Source organism: Neofelis nebulosa, chromosome 13 (genome assembly GCF_028018385.1).
Source record: "Neofelis nebulosa isolate mNeoNeb1 chromosome 13, mNeoNeb1.pri, whole genome shotgun sequence".
In the NCBI taxonomy this organism is placed as follows: domain Eukaryota; kingdom Metazoa; phylum Chordata; class Mammalia; order Carnivora; family Felidae; genus Neofelis; species Neofelis nebulosa.
The window spans coordinates 10,863,421-10,886,740 of NC_080794.1; the positions used below are offsets into that span (position 1 = coordinate 10,863,421).

The 23,320-nt window shown below is 39.3% G+C and overlaps 1 protein-coding gene across 10 annotated transcripts in view; it reads right to left on the reverse strand.

The window, feature by feature from the left end:
* Positions 1 to 16,490, reverse strand: part of LOC131493663 (zinc finger protein 883-like) — a 29,916-nt gene extending 13,426 nt beyond the window's left edge. For 2 of the 10 annotated variants that reach the window (XM_058698265.1, XM_058698270.1), the window contains exons 1-8: positions 16,326 to 16,432; positions 14,775 to 14,877; positions 14,021 to 14,083; positions 10,118 to 10,276; positions 9,733 to 9,944; positions 9,294 to 9,356; positions 2,167 to 2,293; positions 1,619 to 1,714 (exon numbers count right to left, since the gene is read on the reverse strand). In XM_058698265.1, coding sequence (XP_058554248.1) covers positions 1,619 to 1,714; positions 2,167 to 2,200 — 130 coding nt within the window. In that variant the 5' untranslated portion in view covers positions 2,201 to 2,293; positions 9,294 to 9,356; positions 9,733 to 9,944; ... (2 more) ...; positions 14,775 to 14,877; positions 16,326 to 16,432. Of the gene's footprint in view, positions 1 to 1,618; positions 1,715 to 2,166; positions 2,294 to 9,293; positions 9,709 to 9,732; positions 10,040 to 10,117; positions 10,277 to 14,020; positions 14,084 to 14,774; positions 14,878 to 16,325 lie in introns of those variants that run through there. The other 8 variants (XM_058698262.1, XM_058698261.1, XM_058698266.1 and 5 more) reach the window with 7 other exon arrangements.
* Positions 16,491 to 23,320: the final 6,830 nt, after the last annotated feature.

Genomic DNA, 23,320 nt, shown 5'->3' on the forward strand with positions numbered 1-23,320 from the left:
TCTAAGTTTTACGTTTCACACCTCAGACTACGCACTCTGTTCATGAAAAGCACTGCGCCAGTCCCCCAGAGCATCAGAAATGCTTTTGTTTTCTACCCGCCTGCTGATACACACGCTCCTTGATTTGTCCAATTTCGCACCGTTTACACCTGCACTGATTTGGGATTTCAGATATCCTCTCGTGTCATAGTGACATGTATGTGGTTCATTTTCCTTAATGCTTCTGGATGGTTTGTGAGCAGAGAGAGAAAAAAGGCTGACGTTACATATTCTTCAAAACGTTCATTTTGTTTTTGAAAACTGTCTTAATTTGGCTACAGGACGCCACATTCTCTGTTTCCACCTTATCCCCAAACTGCTTGTCTCTCTTCTTCACTGAGCTTTCTCATTTTAATGACTTCTGAAAGCTGGTAGCCCAGGGGACAGTCTTCAGACCTCTCAGATCTGTTCTTTGGTACCTCTAAGGAGAGGCTGTCTGGTCCCTTAGGCTCAGACACTAAATTTAAAAACTTTAAGTACTACCATAAATTGATAATTTCCAAATAAATCATCTCCAACCTGGGGTCTCCCCTAAACTACCTCTGTTCAAACAGTCAAATGCTTACTTACTCCCAGGTAAACCTGGACAGTTTATAATCACCTGAAACTTGGTATGTGCAGTCTAAACTCCTATGACTTCTAAACTGCTTCTCCCCAATCTCCCCCCATCTTGGCAACCGGTACCCATTCATCCAATTGCTCTGGATGAAATCCTTGGAGTCGCTGACTCCTTTCTTTCCCTCACATTCCTCATCCAACTCACAGCACATCTTATAGGTCCCACCTTCAAACCATAACCAGAAGCCAACCATGGCCACTCTTCTCCGCCACTCCCAACCAGGGGTAACCTATCCCCCCTTCTCAGAGACTGCAGTACTGTCCTGCTGGTCTCCCTTTCATCCCTCTGCCCCAGTAGTATTTTCTTTGCCCAGTGGCCAGAGAGAAAAGTTAAAAGAAAAATAAGCATATGTTGCTTAGTAGGTAAAATCCTACCAATGGCTTTTCATTTGACTCAGTATAAAATCAGTCTTTATCATGGCCTGAACGGCCCTATGTAATTTGAGCTCCGTTACCTCCACAATGTCAACTCTTACCACTCTCTGCTCACTCATTTCCCCTAGTCCACAGTGACACGTGTGTGTCCTCAAAAACACCAAGCACATTCCTGCCTCGGTAGACTGACATTTAATGTCTCCTCTGCCATCCATAATCCTCACCTCATTCCGTTCAAGTTGATATCACCCAAATGCCTTCCTGAACCTCTTTTCTCAAGTATAACATTTCATTAGTTTTCATCTTTAACTTCCTCGCTATTTTATTGGCATATCATGCGTTTGCGTATTACGTATGAACTGTTGTTTGTTTCTTATCTTTCTCTCCCTATCAGAATGCAGGGTCCACGAAGTGAGGAACAAATTTAGTTTGCTGAAGTATTTCTGGCACCTAAAACCTTCGTGCCACACAGTGGGTACTCAGTATTTGCTGAATGTGAAAATGAACATACAAGCAAGCACCTGAGAATAAAAGGAATTCATACCATGCCATCAGGTGTCCATCCGTTTAACACATACTAACTCACCTGGGCAGCTCTGGTCTAGGGACTCTTCCTCTACGAGCCATGGCTGCTGTCCTTGTTCCAGCCTGAAGATCACGTCTGGTTTAGGGACGCAGCACCCTGTGAATGGGAAACGACATGGCAACTAGGCTAGGCCCATGGGTTTCAGGGCCTTTGAAGAACACAGAAAACGAAGCTTCAAGGGCCAAATACAATCTTTCATTGAAATAGAAAACATTCTTTTTTTTTTTTTTTAATGTTTATTTATTTTGGGGGGGGAGGGGGCAGAGAGAGAAGGAGACACAGAATCGAAGAAGGCTCCAGGCTGAGGTGTCAGTACAGAGCCTGACACAGACCGTGAGATCATGACCTGAGCCAAAGTCAGATGCTTAACCGACTAAGTCACCCAGGAGCCCCGAAAAATAAAACATTCTTTATGGTGTTTCAACAATCCTTCCCCTTAATACTTGAGTATCAAGCCTCCATATCACTAAATTCAACGAAGCTTCTACAGGTTTCAAATCAAGAAAGGATGTCCATACTAGGAGTCTACATGGCAAACAACCCCTTACCCACTGCGACAAGGTGGCTGTAGTTCTCCAGCATCACGTCCCTGTACAGGGTCCTCTGGGCAGGGTCCAGGTGCTGCCACTCTTCCTGGGAGAAGCCCACAGTCACATCCTCAAATGATAAGGATCCCTGAAACAGCACGTTTGTGTTTAAGTGTAAGTAATCAGAACTGGAAGGCATGGAACAGCTGTCAGAGAACCATCAGGGAGTTCGCCATGCACAGGCAATTAGAAAATGTGTTATGGCAAGTCTACTTGTGCACTTGACTGGAAAGGTCCTCACCGTTGTGCCAAGTTACCGGGGTCGTGGTACGTGCCTACGTGCCATAAAGACCTCTCCTACTCTGAGAATCTGAAGACCAATAACACCACGTCACTGTCCTCAAGGAGCACATAATCTGACAAACACACATAAACGTGTAAGCATGTAACTGTGATGAGATGTTACTACAGGAAAAAGATGCACGATGTAGATGGAGGTTACAGAGGGGAGAAAAGTTCTACTCCTGCTACTGGGGTGGGTTTCACTGATAACAGAGTATCATTCACGAAACTCGGGCAACAGCATCACCATGTATATGTCCAAAATATGTAGTGAAAGCAGTAACAATGAACACACAGGGGAGTACTGTTGGGACTCTGAGAAGATAAAGAGCTATAGCGGTATTCAGGGAACGTGGTACGAGCAATTCTGGACATAACTCCAGTAGAATAGGGGCATCCAAAATATTTGGTTACTCTTCTAAGAAACCTTTCTTTCATAGGATTGTCAACTTATAATGTGAATCTATATATTAAGTTTCCTCATTATTTTTTTTCTAACTCACTTTTATTGTTTTCAACTGAATAAATTTGGCACGTAACATTGTGTAACTTTGATACACCTACATGTTATAATGATTGCCGGCATAGCTCTATTTACCACATTACCTAATGATAATATGCGGTATTACTGTCTATATTCATTTCACCGTACATTAGATTTCTCCATTCTTTTTTTTTTTTTTTTTTTTTGGATTAAAATAAATGTAGGGAGGCATCTGAGTATTTTCTTCCCATAACTGAACAGACTCTTGCACAGTCCCTGGGTTATATATGACCCACTTAGGAGATGACCACTGTGGAAAATATTGCAAGAAACAGACATAAGCAGGCAGAGACAGAGACGTATCATTCCCAGGTTATCAAAACAAATAGCTAATAAATGCTCATGCCATATATTAAAAACTAGTTAACAGGGAAAAGATTAGACTATTACCCAGAAATTTTTTAAGTATTATTGAGAATAAACAAGGAATACCCGAATAAATGAATACACTATGTTCATGGATTGGATAACTCAATATTACAAAAACCTAATTTCTCCCCAAATTAGCCTATAAATCAGAACGATTGGTTAAATCCAGACAATCAGAATTAAAATCTTGGCAGATATTCCTGTGGAAGCTGACAAGTTCATTCTCAAACTTATGAAGAAACTCAAATGACCAAGAATAACCAAAGCCATCTTGGAGAACAAAATGAGTAAACTCACAATGACTAGGAAGAATTCCAAGATGACCTCCAAAGAGCCTCACACTGATATAATCTTCTCTTAAGTGGGAGAGACTTGTGTTCCTGTGATATTGTGTTCCTTGTGTTATGTTATATTCAATGGCAAAACATGTTTTCCAAGTATAATTAAGATCCCTTCATCAGCTGACTCTGATCTAAATGGGAGATTGCCTTGGGTGGGCCTGACCTAATCATGTGAGTCACTTAAAGAGGGTAAAATATCAGAGACATTCTTCTACTGATCTGAAAGAAGCAGGCTACTCTGAGTTCTAGAGCTATGTAGAAACAAATTCTGCCACATATGTATGGAAGGGAACCCAGGTGACACTTTGATTGCAACCTTACGCCTAAGAGGACCTAGATAACCTATTTCCAGACTCCTTATCCACAAAAACTGTGAGATAATAAACTTGTGTTGTTCTTACCTGTAAAATTTGAGGTAATTTATTTTGAAGTACAAAACTGATGTACTAGTGGATATAAAGATTTATTCCAAAGTTAGAGTAATTTAACAGAGTACACTATCAGTAAAAGAATAAACTGAAAGATCAATGGAACTAAATTTATAATCTAGAATCTGACCCACAAACATGGACACCTGGTTTATTAAAAAAAAAAGAAAAAAAAAAGTGTTACTAGTAAAGCAGTGAGAAAAGGACATTGAAAAAAAAATTTGATTTCAATCTCACATAATATGTGAAAATCAATTCCAGATGGTCTGTAGGTTGAAATGCGATCAGTAAAACTTCCAGAATATTACACAAAAAACTATCTTCACAATCTGTAGACAAGCAAAAAAAATTTAAGCAAGACACCAAAAACACTAACCATAAAGAAAAAGAGTGAAATTAATAGGAGGACAGTGAAGTTAAGAACTTCTATTAATCAAAAGGAAATAATTTTTTAAAAAAGCAAACCAGAGAACAGGAAATTTTAGCAACATCTTGAAATGATACAGGGATTATATCCAAAATATATAAAATGCTCCTAAAATCAGTAAGGAACAACATGAACTAATGGAAAAATGGGAAAAGGACCTAACACAGTGACTTCACGAAAGAAAAGATCCATGGCCAATCAACATGAGAAAAATGCTTAACCCACACCATCAACCACTGAGTGAAAGGCTATTGGGAATAAGAACATTCACACAGTCTCCAAGTGTCCTGTGACAGATTATGAGTTTACAAAAGGAGACAAGAAAACTCTACTTTTCGAGTGGGGTATTTGGTGGTATTATTAATAATGGTACAGTCATACCTTACAAGTATACAATAAATGAGCCTAATAAAAATACACAATCTGACTCTAATCATGAGGAAAAACAGATCTGTCGAACCAGACATGGGGGCCACAGACCACAGACCTGCTTCTCGACATGGCTGCCCACAGCCAGGCATCATCCCCAGACCTTCGGACTTAACTGGTATGAAGCATAGTCTGGGTCCAGGAATATTCGAAGAGTTTCAGATGATTCTAAAGCATTAAGTTCAAGAATAACTACTCAGCAAGACATGTGACCAGGACTTAAAAAATAAAAATCTATCATATGAAAGAATATAAGGGTATGATCTTTAATTGGATCCTAAACCCAGTAAAGTTTAAAGGACACTTTGGGTACACATAGGGATATCACAGACAAAGAAAGTATGTGGGGAAAATGCTTCTATCTTTTTAACTTTGAAAATATAAAAGCTGAAGTAAAATACTTAGACGTGAAGTCATAACAAAAAATGAACAAAACCTACATAAAGAAAGCTGTGAAAACACTCCTTTAAAAAGCTATTAGAAGAAACTGAAAGCTAGCCCATGTTCTCACATAAGAAATCTTAGCATCAAAAAGATTTTGATTCGTAACATTAATAGGGCAATTTAATGCAGTCTCAAAAAAATACCATCAAGCTTCTAAGTGGGCATAAAACAAGTTGGTTATATATTTAATTGGAAGAAAAGCAAAGTAAGCCAAGAAAAACCTGAGAAAAGAGCAATGAGGAGGAATTAATCTACCGGAAAGTACCAGATATAAACATAAAGCTTCCATAATTAAAATAATGTGGTACAAGACACATAAATAAAAAAAGGGATCAATGGAAAGACTCAAATGCATCTGGAATTTAGTAAATGATAAAGACAATATCATAGAGTAGGAAAAAGAATCTTTCATTAACACTGATAAGATAACTTGGAGCACCTGGGTGGCTCAGTTGGCGAGTGACTAACTTCAGCTCAGGTCATGATCTCACGGTTTGTGAGTTCGAGCCCTGCATGGGGCTCTGTGCGGATGTTTCAGAGCCTGGAGCCTGTTTTGGATTCTGTGTCTCCCTCTCTCTCTGCCCTTCCCCCAACTCACCCTCTGTCTCTGTCTCTGTCTCTCAAAAAATAAATAAACGTTAAAAAAAATTTTCTTAAACAGACAGTGATAAGATAACTTAATAGGATAAGAAAGATAAATGGGATCCTTTCTCATCTATACATCAAGAAAACTGCAAACGGATTGGTCAAGGTTAATGTAAAAGACTACGTAAGGTATGGAAGAAAACATGGGTGAGTTCCCCGATAACTTAAGAAAGAATAAAATTTTCGTAACCGTGACTAAAAATCCTGATGCAATAAAATAACAAATTTGACCAAAAAAATTAAAAAACAAGCAAAGAAAACCCTCTGCAGAATTAAATAAAGTTAAAACCAAAATCAAGAGTAAACAAAAATGACAACTCAGAGGTAAGTATTCACAACTTAGGTGACAAGGAAAGGGTTAATATCCCTATATAATGAGCTCCTTAAAAGGAAAAAAGCAACTGCCCCATGAAATATGTACAGGAACTGAGAAGAGAAAACTCACAGGAAGAGAAACACTAATGGCACTAACTAAACCTTATAAAATCAAGCTCACCCTTTAAAAAGAAAAGTGAAAATAAAAATTATACCGAACAATTTCACTCCTATCGGACTGGCAGAAATCCAAAAGAATAACAACATATATACTTAATTTAATTTGCTGTTGACATAAAAGCATCCTGATATCCTGCTGTTGAGAATGTAAAATGATTAACCACTAAGAAGTGGAATATGGCAATAGTTAGCTAAATTACAGATGAATTTACCACTTAACGCAGAAATCCCACTTCTGGGAACCAACCACAGGGCAGCTAGCCAAAGAAAGAAAAGACATAGGCGTAAGGCTACATCACTATTTATATTTACAAAAGACTAGAAACCACCCAAACGCTGATTAATAAAGAACTGGTTGAATGTGTTATGATAGACTCACACCATGGAGTGGTGCGGAGCGACTGGAAAAGGAACTGGGGAATATCTCCGTATAGTGCTACAGAATGAACTCCATAATATATTATTAACTGACAAAAAGTTTAAGTGAGAAAATCAAGTATAATATGCGACCCACAAAGACCTACACATGGGTCTGCTTAATTAAAAATAACAAAATGAGAATCACTGTATTGTACAAGTAAAATTAACATAACACTGTATGTTAATTAACTGGAATTCAAATGAAAACTTGGGGCACCTGAGTGGCTCGGTTGGTTGCCTGCCTGATTCTGGATTTCGGCTCAGGTCAAGATCCCAGGTTGTGGGAGCGAACCCAACATCAGGCTCTGCACTGAATGTGGAGCCTGCTTGAGATTCCCTCTCTCTCTCCCTGTGCCCTGTTCATGTGCGCTCTAAAATTTAAAAAAAAAAAAAATTTTTAATTAAAAAAAAAACTTAAAACAAAATGGTCACCCTCAAAAGGTAAGGGAAGGAACAAGAAACAGGATGGAGGGGACAGAGATAGAAGCCAGACTGATTTCTGAATATGCTGTGTATTATATGTATAGTTCATCTTCAGAAAACTGTGTTTTTTATACTTAAACACAAATAATTATCAAAATGAAAACAAAACCCTAAAACAAATAGCAAATGAAACAAATGAATCTAATTGTATCTCAATTTGATGGTACACCTCAGTGAGAAAATATCTGCTGAATTTAAGGCATAGGAATGTGACTACATATCACAATGGGAATATACCCAAAGGATAAAAGGACTGCAGAAAACAAACAAAAACAAAAAACGCAAAAAAAACCTAAAAACCCAACAAATAAAAACAAAAACCTTGAAAAAAAGATTCACAAATCTGCCTACATCAAAATACAACATTTCCACATGACCAACAATACCGTAAAGTTAAAAGATAGAACAAACCCTGGAGAAGATATTTACAATGAATAAAAACAAAGATTACTATACAAAGCTCATAAAGGATATTTACAAATTAGTAAGAAACACAAGAACGAAATCAAGAGAAAAATATGTAAAAATATACAAAATATATAAGCCAACGTTTCACAGAAGAAAACTGAAAGACACAATCTGATAAAATAATCAGAGAAATACAAATCACAACAATGAGGCTTTCATTATCCATCAGACTGGCCATAATTTTTTAATTTTTTTTAAAATGTTTATTTATTTTTGAGAGAGAGAGAGAGAGAGAGAGAGAGCAGGGGAAGGGCAAGAGAGAGAGGAAAACACAATCCGAAGCAGGCTCCAGGCTCTGAGCTGTCAGCACAGAGCCCGAAGCGGGGCTGGAACTCACGACCTGTAAGACTATGACCTGACCGGAGCTGCAGTCAGAAGCCCAACCAACTGAGCCACTCTGGTACCCCAAGCAATAATTTTTAAATAACAGTAACAACCATCAATAAGGAGGTAAAGAACTCTGTGCTATCCTATAAGCTGGCGTGAGCGGTATGGTTACTTAGGAGACCAATCAGGCAGTACCAAGAGACAGTGCAAGTCCTTTCCTTTCAGGGTCCAACAATATTAATCATGTGTGTAGGCTCTGGTGTGCTTGAAATGCTTGCTCTTATTCGGGGAGAGAAAATGTAAAAGATGTTCACTGGAGAATTATACATAAAAATGAAAAATGAAAATGGCATGCCTTAAAGAAACGGACAACTAAAATGTATGGTGTCATAACAACATTAGAAAGAATTAAGTATTAATCAACTTGGATAGATCTTAAATGCAGTATTAAATTTTAAACACAGAGCTGAGGTAACATATACATCAAATGAGATACAGCCTTCAGAATTCTAAAAATAATATACAACAAAAATATATATTCCTTCATGATACATACATACGGTTGTCTCCCTACACAAATGGAATGACAAATCAATGTACATACACAAATAGAAGCGAACAGTGAGTCAGGGATGAAAAGCCAGGAGTGGTAGGGTGATTAATGGCCCCAGGGATATTCACATCTAATCCCCGGAACCTGTGAACATTCCTGTACATGGCTAAAGGGGCTTTGCATATATGATTAAGGTAAGAATCCTGAAAAGAGATTTTCCTGGATTATCCAGATCTTGCCTGGAGCATAATGACAGGTGTCCAAACAAGCTGGCAGAGACTGGACTACAGACGGGAAGGCGACGTGAAGACAAAAAGGCAGTGATTGACGTAATGTGCTTTGAAAATGGAGGAAGGTGCCACAAGAGCCACCCCCCCCACCCCGCCAAAAAAGCAAGGAAACAGATTCTCCCCTCAGAGCCTCCAGAAGATACCTGTCCTGCCACTGCCTTGACCTTAGCCCCGTCAGAGTCATTTCAGACGTCAGACTTCCAGATCTGTAAGAGGACAAATCTGTGTCGGCTCCAGCCACTACCTCCGAGGTAATTTGTTACAGCTCTAGTAGGAAATTAATATAGTAAGAAACATGGTCTGCCAAGTCAAGATTCCATGAGGGAAATCTCACTGACAGGAGGAAGGGGCTTATGTGGAGTCACAGGAGTCAGCAGTAGGGACCGCACAAGAGCACAGGCAGAGAGGTCGAGCAACTCGTGCCCTGCAAACGATCCCCGAAGCGGGTCTGGGTCAGGAAGGTAAGAGCGGGGAACTGCCCGGGGTCCATCCCTCCACAGAAACATCAGAACAATGGCAACAACTATCAGAATGAATTTTATCAGACCTCTGGAAAAGAGGCAAAGGTTGACAACCACCTACCGAAGGACGGATACAGAAGGCAGCTGAAACCTGGTAGGAGAGACCCGTGTGGCTTTGACTTAGCCTTGCTCCACCTCAGCCTCGCAGGAGGCCCTTGTGGGCCAGAGCCGCCACAGCAAAGAACGCAAACTGGGCGGCTGTCCTAACAGAAAGTTACGGTCGCAGTGCGGAGGCTAGACTCCAAGACTATGGTGTTGGCAAGGTGGTTCCTTCTGCGAGGGAAGAAGCCGGTCAAGGCTTCTTCCGTGGGCTTGCAGGCGACAGTCTCCCTGTGTCTCATCATCTTCCCTCTGTACGCAACTCTGGGTCCAAATCTCCCTTTGATGAGGACACCAGTCATACCATATTAGGGCCCACCCTAATGATGTCACTTTAACTTGATTACCTTGGTAAAGATCCTACCTCCAAATAAGGTCACATTCTAAGGTATCGGGGGTTAAGGCTCCAACACATGAATTTTCGGGAGACACAATTCAACCCACGAACTGGCTCAGCAACAGTCTTGGAAGATGAAATCCCACATTCTTGGTGTGGATTCCTGGTGCTGGAGAGAATAGAACAGAGCTGGTTCTCAAACAATGGGGACTGCCTGTTTTGACCTGTCTAGTGGAGACATGAAAACACTAAGGCAAAATACTCCTATAACTCTCGCACATCACAGGATACGGGGAGGGCACCTGCTGAAAACATGTGAAGGCAAATGAACCAGCTGCTGCCACCAGGGGCAAAAGATAACGCGTGGGGCGAACAAGACATGCCAAAAAAGTCTGGCGAGAAACGCTGGGGAGTGGAATAGCTTGAGACTGAAAAGCTTCCACATGTTCCTGGAAATCTAGAAGACACACGTATTCAGGACAGGGTGCATGTTCAGAAAAGACCCAATAAAGCCCCAGGCTCTCACCTCTGGAGGCCATCAGCTCTGCGCCAACAAGAAGTGAGCGCGAGGGAAGAGTTGTCAACGGCCCGGTCTCGTGCCGGTGGTGGTGGTGGTGGTGGTATAACCCAACACACCTAGACCCCAGCAGCAAGGACTCAGAGATTTTTGGTTTTTCTTGGCCCCAGGCATTTAAGAAAATCTCTAGTTCACCACTGGGGGACACCTGGGTGGCTCAGTAGGTTAAGTGTCCAACTTGGGGTCAGGTTGTGATCTCGCGGTTCATGAGTTTGAGCCCCGCATCAGGCTCTGTGCTGACAGCTCAAAGCCTGGAGCCTGCTTCGGATTCTGTGTCTCCCTCTCTCCCTCTGCCCTTCCCCCACTTGCATGTGTGTGCACTCTCTTTCTCAAAAATAAATAAAAACATTAAAAAAAATTTTTTTAATTACTAGTTCACCATTGGTAAATGGAATACGCTTCTGTAATGACATGGAGCAAATACAGTCTTTACAAAAAAGTCTTTCTTTACAGAAACTCATTACACAACAACAAAACTGCACCTTACCTAACAGTAACAAGCCTAAGGGGTGTGGGAGAAAAAAAATAGTCTCTTCAACAAATGACATTGGAACTGGATATCCACATGCAAATGAATGAAAATGGACCCCTCCCTCATATTATACACAAAAATTATCTCAAAACAGATCAAAGACCTACATGTAAGAGCTAAAAACTATAACTCTTAGAAGAAAACAGGAGTGAATCTTCATGATCTTAGATTTGACATGGATTCTTAGACAAGACATCAATGGCAAATGCAATAAAGAAAAAGAGAAACCAGGTTTTACCAAATTATAACCTTTTGTGAATCAAAGGACATGCCATCAAGAGAATGAAAAGACAACTCACAGAATGAGAAGAAATATTTGAAAATCATACACCTGATAAAAGTCTAGTACCCAATGGGGCGCCTGGGTGGCTCAGTCGGTTGAGCATCCGACTTCAGCTCAGGTCATGATCTCGTGGTTTGTGAGTTCGAGCCCTGCGGTCAGGCTCTGTGCTGACAGCTCAGAGTCTGGAGCCTGCTTCGGATTCTGTGTCTCCCTCTCTCTCTGCCCCTCCCTGACTAGTTCTCTGTCTCTGTCCCTCAAAAAATAAAATAAAAAAAATTTTAAAAATCTAGTACCCAAAATACTAACAAAAAATCCAATTTAAAAAATGAACCAAGGATTTGAGAGGCACCTGGATGGTTCAGTCGGTTGAACATCTGACTTTGGCTCATGTCACAATCTCACGGTTTGTGGGTTCCAGCCCCACGTCAGACTTTGCACTGACAGTGCAGAGCCTGATTCACATTCTGTCTCTCCCTCTCTCTACCCCTCCCCCACTCTCACGTAATTGCTCTCTCTCTCTCTTTCAAAAATAAACATTAAAAAATAATACAGAAAAAAATAAAAATAAAGGGTGCCAGGAGTAATAATAATAATAAAAATGGGCCAAGGATTTGAACAGACATGCATGCAAAGCAGATATCCAAATACCAAACAAGCACATGAAAAGGTACTCATTAGTCATTAGGGAAAAGCAAATCAAAACCACAATGATATATTACTTCATACCCACTAGGATGGCTAACATAAAAAGACAACAAGCGTTGTCAACAACGAGGAGAAACGAACTTGCATACATTGCTGGTGGAAATATGAAATTGTGCAGACACTGTGAACAAGTGGCTGTTCCTCAGTAAGGTAAGAATACAACTAACATATGGTCCAGCATTATCACTTCTGAGTAAACACCCAGAAGAACTAAAGACACATATTCAAGCAAAACTTGCACATGAAATGTTCAGAGCAGCACTATTCACAATAGTGGAAAGGCAGAAAAAGACCCAATGTCCATTAACCAATAAGTGGATAAACAAAATGTGGTCCTCCATCTGTGCAATGGAATATTATTCACCAATAAAAAGGAACGAAGTCTTGGTAAAAAGGCACACACATTCAGCTATAAAATGAAGAAGGCTTGATGATCTAATGTGTAACATGGGGACTAGAGCTGGTATCCCTGTATTGTACAACTAAAATTTGCTATGCCAGTGATACCTGGGTGGCTCAGGCAGTTAAGCCTCCGAATTCAACTCAGGTCATGATCTCACTGTTCGTGGGTTCGAGCCCTACATAGGGCTCTGTGCTGACAGCTCAGAGCCTGGAGCCTGCTTCAGATTCTGTGTCTCCCTCTCTCTCTGCCCCTCCCCTACTCAAACTCTGTCTCCTCTCTCTCTCTGTTTCAAAAATAAACATTAAAAAATATTGTTTTTAATAATAAAACATTAAAAAAAAAGTTGCTACGCCAAGAAACGAAGAACTATGTGAGGTAACGGACGTGTTTGCTAACTAGACAGGAGGAGTCCTTTCACAATGTATACAAATATCAAAATCATCATGATGTACACTTTAAATGTCTTAGAGTTTTGTCAAATACACCTTAATAAAGTTGGATAAGAAAATGAAGTCTGTAACATCCTACAATACGAACAAACTTTTAAAGCTTCTGCTAAGTGAAGGAAGACAACACACAAAAATACGTATCATGTGACTGTATTTATATAAAAGACCCAGAAGAGGCAAGTCTACAGCAACAGAATGTATTTTACTGGTTGCCAGGGACTGAGAATTCCAGAGTAACTTTAAGGACACACCATCCATTTAGCCTACAGGAGCTCTAGGTTTTATCGAGGGAAAACAAAACCAAAAATAAATCAAGATCATCGGAAAGCTGTCTACGTGGCTTCAGTAACATGGTCTCCTAAAAAACCTCATTAACTGGGCTCTACTCAGCTTTGTCTTTTGCTTCCACTGAAAGATAATTATAGGCATTCTGGTTGCCACCAGAAGGTTGTTTATCATCTACATAAAAGAAACAAAAGTTGTTTTATTCACCTCTCAATGCCAGAAAGTCTTTAGGCTCCAAATGGAGTCAGATTGCTCGGTGCATGATCAATGTTAACAGTCTTTTTTTTTTTTTTTTTTTGGTCATGGCTAAAAGGTCAGAAATATTTGCAACTTAAGGTTGCTAACCATCTAATTTCATTTGAACTGTGTGTGCGTGTGTGTGTGTGTGTGTGTCTCGTCAACTTTGCCCTATTGATCTGTTACTCCAATGCTACTGGTCTATAGACCTCAACATCACCTGCAATCCTGTTCAAAATGAAAATTTTCGGGTCCCATTCTATGGTTTAATAAACTTTCCAGTTTTGATCTGATGTGCACTAAAGTTCTAGAACCATTGTGTCATGCTGTTTCCCTCAGGTTCATTTTATCTATTTCTACTTTTCATTTAAAATACAGGAGTCGTTACCCTCATAAAATCCATTATAAAACAAAGCATAAAATGACTTCAACAACAACTCACATAGGATTTCTTCATAATTTGCTGGTCTTTCTTGGAAAAATGTTGAAATCTCTGAAAGTATAGCTGGGATAGAAAAACAGGAATGAAGTCATTAAAGATACAGATTGCTTTGCAGTTCCTGGATTTGCCTTCTTAAAAAGCCACCAACATCACCAGGATAAAATGCCTCTCTATAGGCATTTTATACCCTTTTCACCTTGGAGAAGGGGCAGGAAAGGACATAAGATAAAGCACCCACATGTCCACATGAGACTGCGATTTGGCCATGCAAAGCTTGGGTGTGCAATTTTTCACTGGGTGAATGGAACTCTTGTCTATTGATATTTTACAATATCGATATTTTAAAAGTTTAAAATAATAACCCCTTTATTCTACTTCAAAGAAGTTTTAAAAATCAGAAAATTGGTTAAACAAATGACAATATGCTAAATGAAGGAACACTACACCTTCAGCAAAGGTTTTATAATAGAAGTTGTTACATGTATATTTCCTTGTTTACTCCCCAAATCAGAGAACTCAACCGAAGCTGTGAAAAAAAAGGACGGAGGCACTTTCAGGTAAGGGTACTTTTTAATTGTTTTTCTAAAATAGATGTACACTCTGAAACGGCTGTCTTTTAAGAAATGTGTTTCCACAGTGATGATGTGGTCAGCACTGGCCTGGGTGTGGGTAGATTCAATATCTACTTTGGGCTCTGCCCCTAACACAAAACCAGGGAAATTCACTTACACCCTCAGCACCAATTTTTCCTCACCTTTTAGGAAGAAAAATAAACTCTTCTTGTACTGCTATCCTATAAAGAACTCATCCGCACACCTTTAAATGTCAGATTCATCATGTGAAAGACAGCTCGGAATCTGGGAAGAGTGAGTGAAAAATAAAGAGAGTGGGGGATGAGCTGGCATTGGTGAGACAAGACTGACTCAGATCTGCTTTTAAGGCCCCTTCCTGCATGTCCTTGGAGCGCCTCCAATGAAGCCTAACTGTCCTCCATTGGCGCAACCCAGATGCCTCTCTTCTGAAACCTGGTCCAGACTTCCCTTCATTAGGCAGCCCTGAAGGATTCTGAAGGTGGGAACATTCTCAAATCTCACTCATTCTGAACAGGCTGTGCAAACCTAGTATCTGCTCCTCTCTGGGAACTACACTGCCTTTGCTCAAAAACTCAGTCAAATCATGGAATGGTTCTCTCCAGGTAAGATTCTGTTCCCAGAGACTCTTCCTTACTTGACAAAACGTGCTTCATTCAAAGGTAGATGAGAAAAGTACCTAAGGGGCAAATTCTTTTTAACTGAATTGTCATCCAGGCCCACAGTTCAACTGTATTTGTTGCTCCATGGAATCTCTCAGGTCAGACTTTCAATAAACTCAAATCAAGGCTTCTGAGAACAGTTACAGACCTAACTCAGAAACAATTATGCTATCAGAGGCTCTGAAGACACCTAGAAATCCCTCAAACAGAACTGCCATGGTAAGATTCAATCGTTCAAATTGTTTCTTCACATGCCAAATTACTTCTGCTAAGCGTTGTGCAGGATGCAGTGCTGGCTTTTATAACCAAGATAGTAAATTGCAAAGACCAAGACATTTGGAGAAACAACTAAAACTGTCTTCTAGTTTATCTGCTAATGTTGTGACTTCGGGCATATAACTTTCCTCTCGGTCTCAGTTTTCCAATTTGTTACAGCAAGGAGAGCTATACCCACCTAAGTGAGCATAAAGTAACGAATAAGAAGTCTGTTAACAGTCGCTAATATTTACTGCTAGGCCTCTGAACAACTCCAGGAGGCAGATGTTATGAATACCTTCAGTTTTACAGACGTAAAGTCTCAGGTAGGTTATTTTTCCCAGATGACTCTTTTATACCCGGTGCTGCCCTGCATCAAAACACCCGCTCAACCCGGGCCCCCTCTCTCTGCGGCTGAGCGCACCCACCACGCATGCGCACCGGACGCTCCTCCCGCGGCCGCACAAGCCACGCCCCGGGATCCACGCGGAATGTGCATCTTCCCCGGGGTACCTGGTCCCCGCATCCCCGCATCCCCGCATCCCCGCATCCCACGCCGGCCCCTCCCCCTAACACAAACTCTCCGGTCCCGGAGTCCCTCCACCCGGCAGAAGCCTCTCCCACCCAGTCTCTCGGGTACAACAGCCGAGGGTCCCGCCGGGGTTCGCGGGCCTCTTCCCCACGCTAGGCACCAACGCTCCCTGGAGCCGCTCAGGGATCCTTTGGGAGCTCGCAAACCCTCTGGCCTCGCCAACCCTCCCACTTGGGCCGCACCAGCTCCCAGAGCGGCAGGCAGACCTGCAGGATCGTGGAGGTTCCGCACCGTCTCTCACCGTAAGCGGGAGAACCTAGAAGGGCCTGCGAAGTTCTGCCCATGCGCAGAAGGAGCCGCAAGAAGACCCGTTCCCATGACCACGCGCGGCGGACTCTGAAACTTCCGGACTCCATTTCCCACAAGTCCGCTCGCTAAGGACCTGGAGAATTTTGAAAACGTTGCTGTTTCTTTAGCAATTCAGAGACTGTGGCAGGTGGTTATCACTTCTGTATGCAGCCCTGTATTTTTTCAGTACCTCAGAGAAAAAGTCTTAAAGCCTATGTGCCTTTTGAACACCAAGCTACCAAAGGAGGCAAAAATGTAAATCGATGTATGTTATTAACATAAATTGGAAAGTTACCTTGAATAGTAGAAAGCCAAACGAATTAAATACTAGAAATGCTAGCAATGAAATAAAAATAATAGTAAACAATATATAAAATAATAGCATTTCTCTCAGTAGTGAGGAAGATAAGCACTGGACCCTTCAAGTATCAAATAAAAATAAATCCAGACTTCGGTAAGGAGAAACTTATTTCAAAAAGACTATTGCAATAGGAACAATGCTCTGACTTCAATCTGAAAGCATCTCAAAATTGAATAGAAAAAAGGGGCAACTGGCTGGCTCAGTTGGGGGAGCATGTGACTCTTGATCTCAGGGTTGTGAGTTCAAGCCAAATGTTGGGTGTAGAGATTACTTAAATAAGGAAATAAACTTTAGAAAAAGGTTTTTCTTTTATAGGGAGGATGGAAAACGCTCAGCAGAAATTTTTGAGAGAAAACTGGGCAAGTGAGTTGGGGAGGTGAACAAAAAGCATGATGGGGTAGTCTGACATGAAATGTTCCCACTGTGGTCAGCCAACCTTGGGATGAGCTGTTCAGGGTGCATGTTCAGGGAGCTGTTCAGGCTCAGACCTGGGGACAAAACAAAATTCAGGGCTTGTGAAGGGAAGAGAGGCCTGACCAAAGTTTAGTCAAGCTAAGTCCGTGTAGACCTGACCTATAAGAAATTCTAGGGGCGCCTGGGTGGCGCAGTCGGTTAAGCGTCCGACTTCAGCCAGGTCACGATCTCGCGGTCCCTGAGTTCGAGCCCCGCATCAGGCTCTGGGCTGATGGCTCGGAGCCTGGAGCCTGTTTCCGATTCTGTGTCTCCCTCTCTCTCTGCCCCTCCCCCGTTCATGCTCTGTGTCTCTCTCTGTCCCAAAAATAAAAATAAAAAACGTTGAAAAAAAAAAATTAAAAAAAAAAAAAAAAAGTTATAAAAAAAAAAAAAAAAAAAAAAAAAGAAATTCTAAAAGGCCTTCTTTAGCCTGAAAAGGAAGGGCACTAGACATTAGACAGTAACTTGAAGCCATATTAAGAAATAAGGAATACCAGTAAAGATAACTACACAGGTAAACATAAAAACCAGTATCACTGTATTTTGTGTTAGTAACTCCTCTTTTTATTCCTCATGTAAGGTAAAAGACAAATACACTGACAATAAATGTCAAACAATACCAAGAAACACATAAATTACCTAAACTCAAGAATAGAAAATCTCAACAGATCCATAACAGACAGAGGTTAAATCAGTAATGAAAAACCCATCAACAAAGAAAAGCCTAGGATCAGATGGCTTTACTCATAAGTTCAACCAAATATTTAAAAGGATAATTAACATCAATCTTTCCAAACTCTTACATAAAATAGTGGAGAGAACATTTCATTCATTATTATGCCAGCATTCTCCTTATTAAGAAGAGACAACAAACAACAACAAAAAAGACATCACAAAGAATAACTACAGATGAAAATTAGTATAGTTATAAAAATCCTTAATAAAATACTAGCAAATAGCCCTAGTATATGAATTAGGTTAATTTTTAAGATACGAGATCATTACTGAAAAATCACTTGTGTTTCTGTACAGCAGCAATGGAAAAGGAAATTAAGAAATTCCATTTCCAATAGCATACAAAAGAATAAAACACTAGTAACAATCTTAAGAAAGAGATAAAGAAATTGTAGGTTGAAATCTGCAAAACATTGTTGCAAGAATTGAAGTAGACTGAAATAAATGGAAAGACATTCCATGTTCATGCTACGGAAGACTTAATGTTCTTAAGATGGCAATATTACTCAAAGCCATATACAGGTTCAATGCAATCGCTATCAAAATTCCAACAGCCATTTTACAGAAATGAAAAAACCAATTCTCAAATTCATAAAGAAATAAGCATCTTGAATAGCAAAGCAATGTTGAAAAAGAACAAAGTTGGATGACTCACACTTTGTGATTTATAAACTTACTACACAACTACATAAAAGAGAACAGTGTGGTGCTGCTTTAAGGATAGGTATATAGAAAAATAAATAGAATTGGGGGCCTAGAAATAACCACACACATCCATGGTCAATTGATTTTTGACAGTATGTATTAGCAAATAAAGACATAGATCAATGTCTTTATCTGTCTTTAGAACAGATTCAGAAACCCACACAAATACAGTCAACTGGTTTTTGACAAAAGAGCAAAAGCAACTTAATGAAGAAAAGATAATTTTTCAACAAATAATTCTAGGACAATAGGACAAACATGCAAAACAAATGAATCTAGACATAGAATTTACACTTTTCACAAAAATTAACTCAAAGTGGATCATAGACCTAAATGCAAAATCGCGAACTAAGAAACTTCTAGAAGATAACAGGTGAACATCTAAGAGACCTCAGGTTTGGTGATATATTTTTATATACACTACAAAACAATCCATGAAACAAAATGGATAAACGGGACTTACTGACATTATAAACATCTACTCTGTGGAAGACAGAGTAGTGCTAAGAGAATGAAAAAACAGACAACAGATTATAAGAAAATATTTGCTAAACACACATTTGATACAAAATTTGCAAAAAAAATTCATATCTAAACCATACAAAATATTCCTAAAACACAATAAAAAATGAGCAATCCACTTATTGTATATTAAAGTATATTATAAGAAATAACAGAAATGTAAGGATTTAAAATACCACATAATAATTCTTATGACATGTAAGATTGGCAACATTTTTGAAAGTTATATGAAAAGTTAAATTAAACAAATTGACATTATTTATTTTTGAAGGAGACAGAGTATGAGCGGGGGAGGAGCAGAGAGAGAGGGAGACACAGAATCTGAAGGAGGCTCCAGGCTCTGAGCTGTCAGCACAGAGCCTGATGCAGGGCTCAAACCCACAGACAGTGAGATCATGACCTGAGCTGAAGTTGGATGCTTTACTAACTGAGCCACCCAGGCACCCTGAGCTCTTTTTTCATATGTCCTCCTTTTGTAATCTAATGATATTAATAGAAGTTTAAGTTCTTTCATCATTCATTTAGTATTTTAGTTGCCCTCATCTTCAACCCATGAGCTCACCCTTTTTTTTTTTTTTTGAGTCATCAGATTTCCTATACTATCACCCTCTGCTATTTTTCTAATGAAAAAATTCAGGACTAATACTTTTTATGTGGTGTTCCAAGAGAAGAAAAAAAGGAAGACATTTTTTCATATGTTATAACCTGTATGAAACTTGAAGACATTGTGCTAAGTGAAATAAGCCAGTCATAAAAAAACAAAGACTGTATGATTCCAATTATAGAAGGTCTGTAAAACAGTCAAGTTCATAGAAATAGAAGGTAGAATGGTGGTGGAGGGGCTAGGGAAAATGGGGAGGTGTTGTTTAATGGGTTTAGAATTTAAGTTTTGCAAGATGGAAAAGTTCATTCCCCAACAATGTGAATATACTTAAGACTACTGAACCATACACTTAAAAATGGTTAAGACTGAGGGACACCTGGATGGCTCAGTCAGTTGAGTGTCCGACTTCAGCTCAGGTTGACCTCATGGTTTGTGTGTTCAGGCCCCACATTCGGCTCACTACTGTCAATGCAGAGCGTGCTTTGGATCTTTTGTCCTCTCTCTCTGCCCCTCCCCTGCTCATGCTTGCTCTCTTTCAAAAATAAATAAAACATTTTTTTTTAAATGGTTAAGATTGTAAATTTATGTTACATGATTTTTTACCATGATTTTAAAAGTTATACAAAAATAAGCTTTTATATGTAGCAGTCCCCCACTTATCTGCATTTCCTTTTCTGTGGTTTCAGTTACCCATGATGTAGTATCAAAAGGTCAATGGTAACATAATGCTATGTCACAATGTTTATGTCATTCACCTCATTTCATCTCATCATGTGGGCATTTTATCATCTCGCATCATCACAAGAGGAAGGCTAAGTACAGTACAATAAGATATTTTGAGAGAGACCACATTCACATAACCTTTATTATAGTATATTGCTATAATTTTTGTTTCATTATTAGTTATTTTTGTTAATTTCTTACTGTGTCTATTGTATAAATTAAACTTTATCATATGCATGTATGCATATAGAGGAAAAAATTAGTATGACTAAGGTTTGGTACTGTATGTGGTTTCAGGTATCCACTGAGGGTCTTGGGACATATCTCCATGGCGGAGGGTGGACTACTGTACCAGGAAAACAAAATATGTTTGTAGTAAGCCCTAGGACAATCAATAAGGAAATAACTCAAAAGTTATTATGAAAAAAAATCACTAAGGAAATTGAAATGCCACATTAGAGAATATTCACTTAATGCAGAAAATAGTAAAGAAGGAGTAGGTTAAAAATTAGATATTTAGAGGAACCTGGGTGGCTCAGTTGGTTAAGCATCTGACTTCAGCTCAGGTCATGATCTCACAGCTTGTTGGGTTCAAGCCCCACGTCAGGCTCTGTGCTGACAGCTCAGAGCCTGGACCCTGCTTCAGATTCCATGTCTCCTTCTCTCTGCCCCTCCCCCACTTATACTCTGTATCTCTCTGTCTCTCTCTCAAAAATAAATAAACATTAAAAAAATTTAAATGAGATATTTAGAAAACAAAAAAATAAAATGGCAGATATAAATCTAACTATATTATAATAACACTAAATGTAAGTGGATTAAACAATATAAAGGAAGTGTTTGTTATATGGGCAAAAAAAGCAGTATCCTCCTATATGCTATCTACAGGAGACATATTTTAGATCTAGGCTATAAATAGATTTAAAGTAAAAGGATGGAAAAGCTGTATCATATAAATAGCAGTTTCAAAAAAGTTGGAGTGGCTATACTAACATCAAATAAAATAGACTTTGAAGCAAAAAATGTTACTAGACATAAAAAGGGGCATTTTATGGGTCAATCCATCAGGAAAATATAACAATTATAAACACATATACACCTAAAAACAAAGCTCCAAAACACATGAAGCAAAAACTGCAAGGTTTGAAGGGAGAAATAGACAACTGAAAATAGTAGTCAGAGACTAATATTCAATATCTCACTTCCAATAAGACACAACTAGGCAGAAGATTAACAACAACAACAAAAAAGAAGACTCGAACAGCACCATGAACCAACTACACCTAAGAGATATCTATAGAACACTCCATCCAACAACACCTGCATACACATTCTTCTTAAGTCCACATAAAACATTATTCAAGATAGACCATATGCTAGGCATAAACAAACCTAAGGAAATTTGAAAGGATACAAATAATACAAAGTATGTTCTCTAACCACAATGGACTGGAACTATAAGTCAATAACAAAAGGAAATCTGGGAAACTTACAAATAGGTAGAAATTAAACAACATACTCCTAATAACCAATGGTCCAAAGAAAAAAATAAGAAAGAATTTATATCATACCTTGAGATGAAGGAAATTGAAGACACAACATAACAAATATATAGGATGCAGTTAAAGCGGGGCTTAGCGAGGCATTTATAGTTGCATATGCCTATATTTAAAATAAGAAAGATCTCAAATCAATAAACTAAACTTCCACATTAAGACATTGAAAAGAGGAAGTAAAATAAACTTGAAGCAAGTATGAAGAGTTAATAACAAAAGATTAGAGTACAAATTAATAAAATAGAGACTAGAACAACAGTGGAGAAAATCAATGTAACCATAAGCTGGTGCTTTGAAAAGGTAAAAAAAAAAATTGGCAAACATTAACTATACAGATGAGATGGGAGTGGACAGAGGAGAAAGTGGTACTCAAAGTACTAGAATAAGAAACGAAAGAGTGGACTTTACTACCCACCTGACAGAAACAAAAAAAAGATGGTAAGAAATAATATGAGCAATTACATGCCAATAAATTAGATACCTTAGTATGAATGGGAAAATTCCTAGAAAGGCATAAAGGACCCAAACTGACTGAAGAAGAAATGGACAATCTGAGTAGACCTACAACATGTAAAGACACAAAGTCACTAATCAAGAACTACCAGCAAGAAAAGCCTAGGTCTAGATGGCTTACAAGTGAATTCCACCAATTCTTTCCAAACACTTCACCAAAATAGAGGAGGATGGTACTTTTCCCAACTCATTCTATGAGGCCAGTATTATCCTATCAAAACCAAAGGCATGACAAAAAAAATTAAAAATAGGGGCACCTGGGTGGCTCAGTCGGTTAAGTGGCTGACTTCGGCTCAGGTCATGATCTCATGGTCCGTGAGTTCAAGCCCTGCATCAGGCTCTGTGCTGACAGCTTGGAGCCTGGAGCCTCCTTCGGGTTCTATGTCTCCCTCTCTGTCTGGCCATCCCCCGTTTGCGCTCTGTCTCTCTCTGTCTTTCAAAAATGAATAAATGTTAAAAAAAATTAAAAATAAAACGAGACAAGTATCTTTTATGAATTTGGGCACAAGAATCCCCAGCAAAATAATAGCACACTGAATCCTGCAACATACAAAAACATTACACATTGTGATGAAGGGGAATTTTTCTCAGGAATGCAAGGTTGGTTTAACTTTCAAAAATCACATGATCATCTGCATAGACACACAAAACAAGGAACAAAACCCAATATCCTTTCATAATAAAAGCACTCAACAAATGAGGAATAAAAGGGAATTTTTTCAATCTGAGAAGGATCACCCA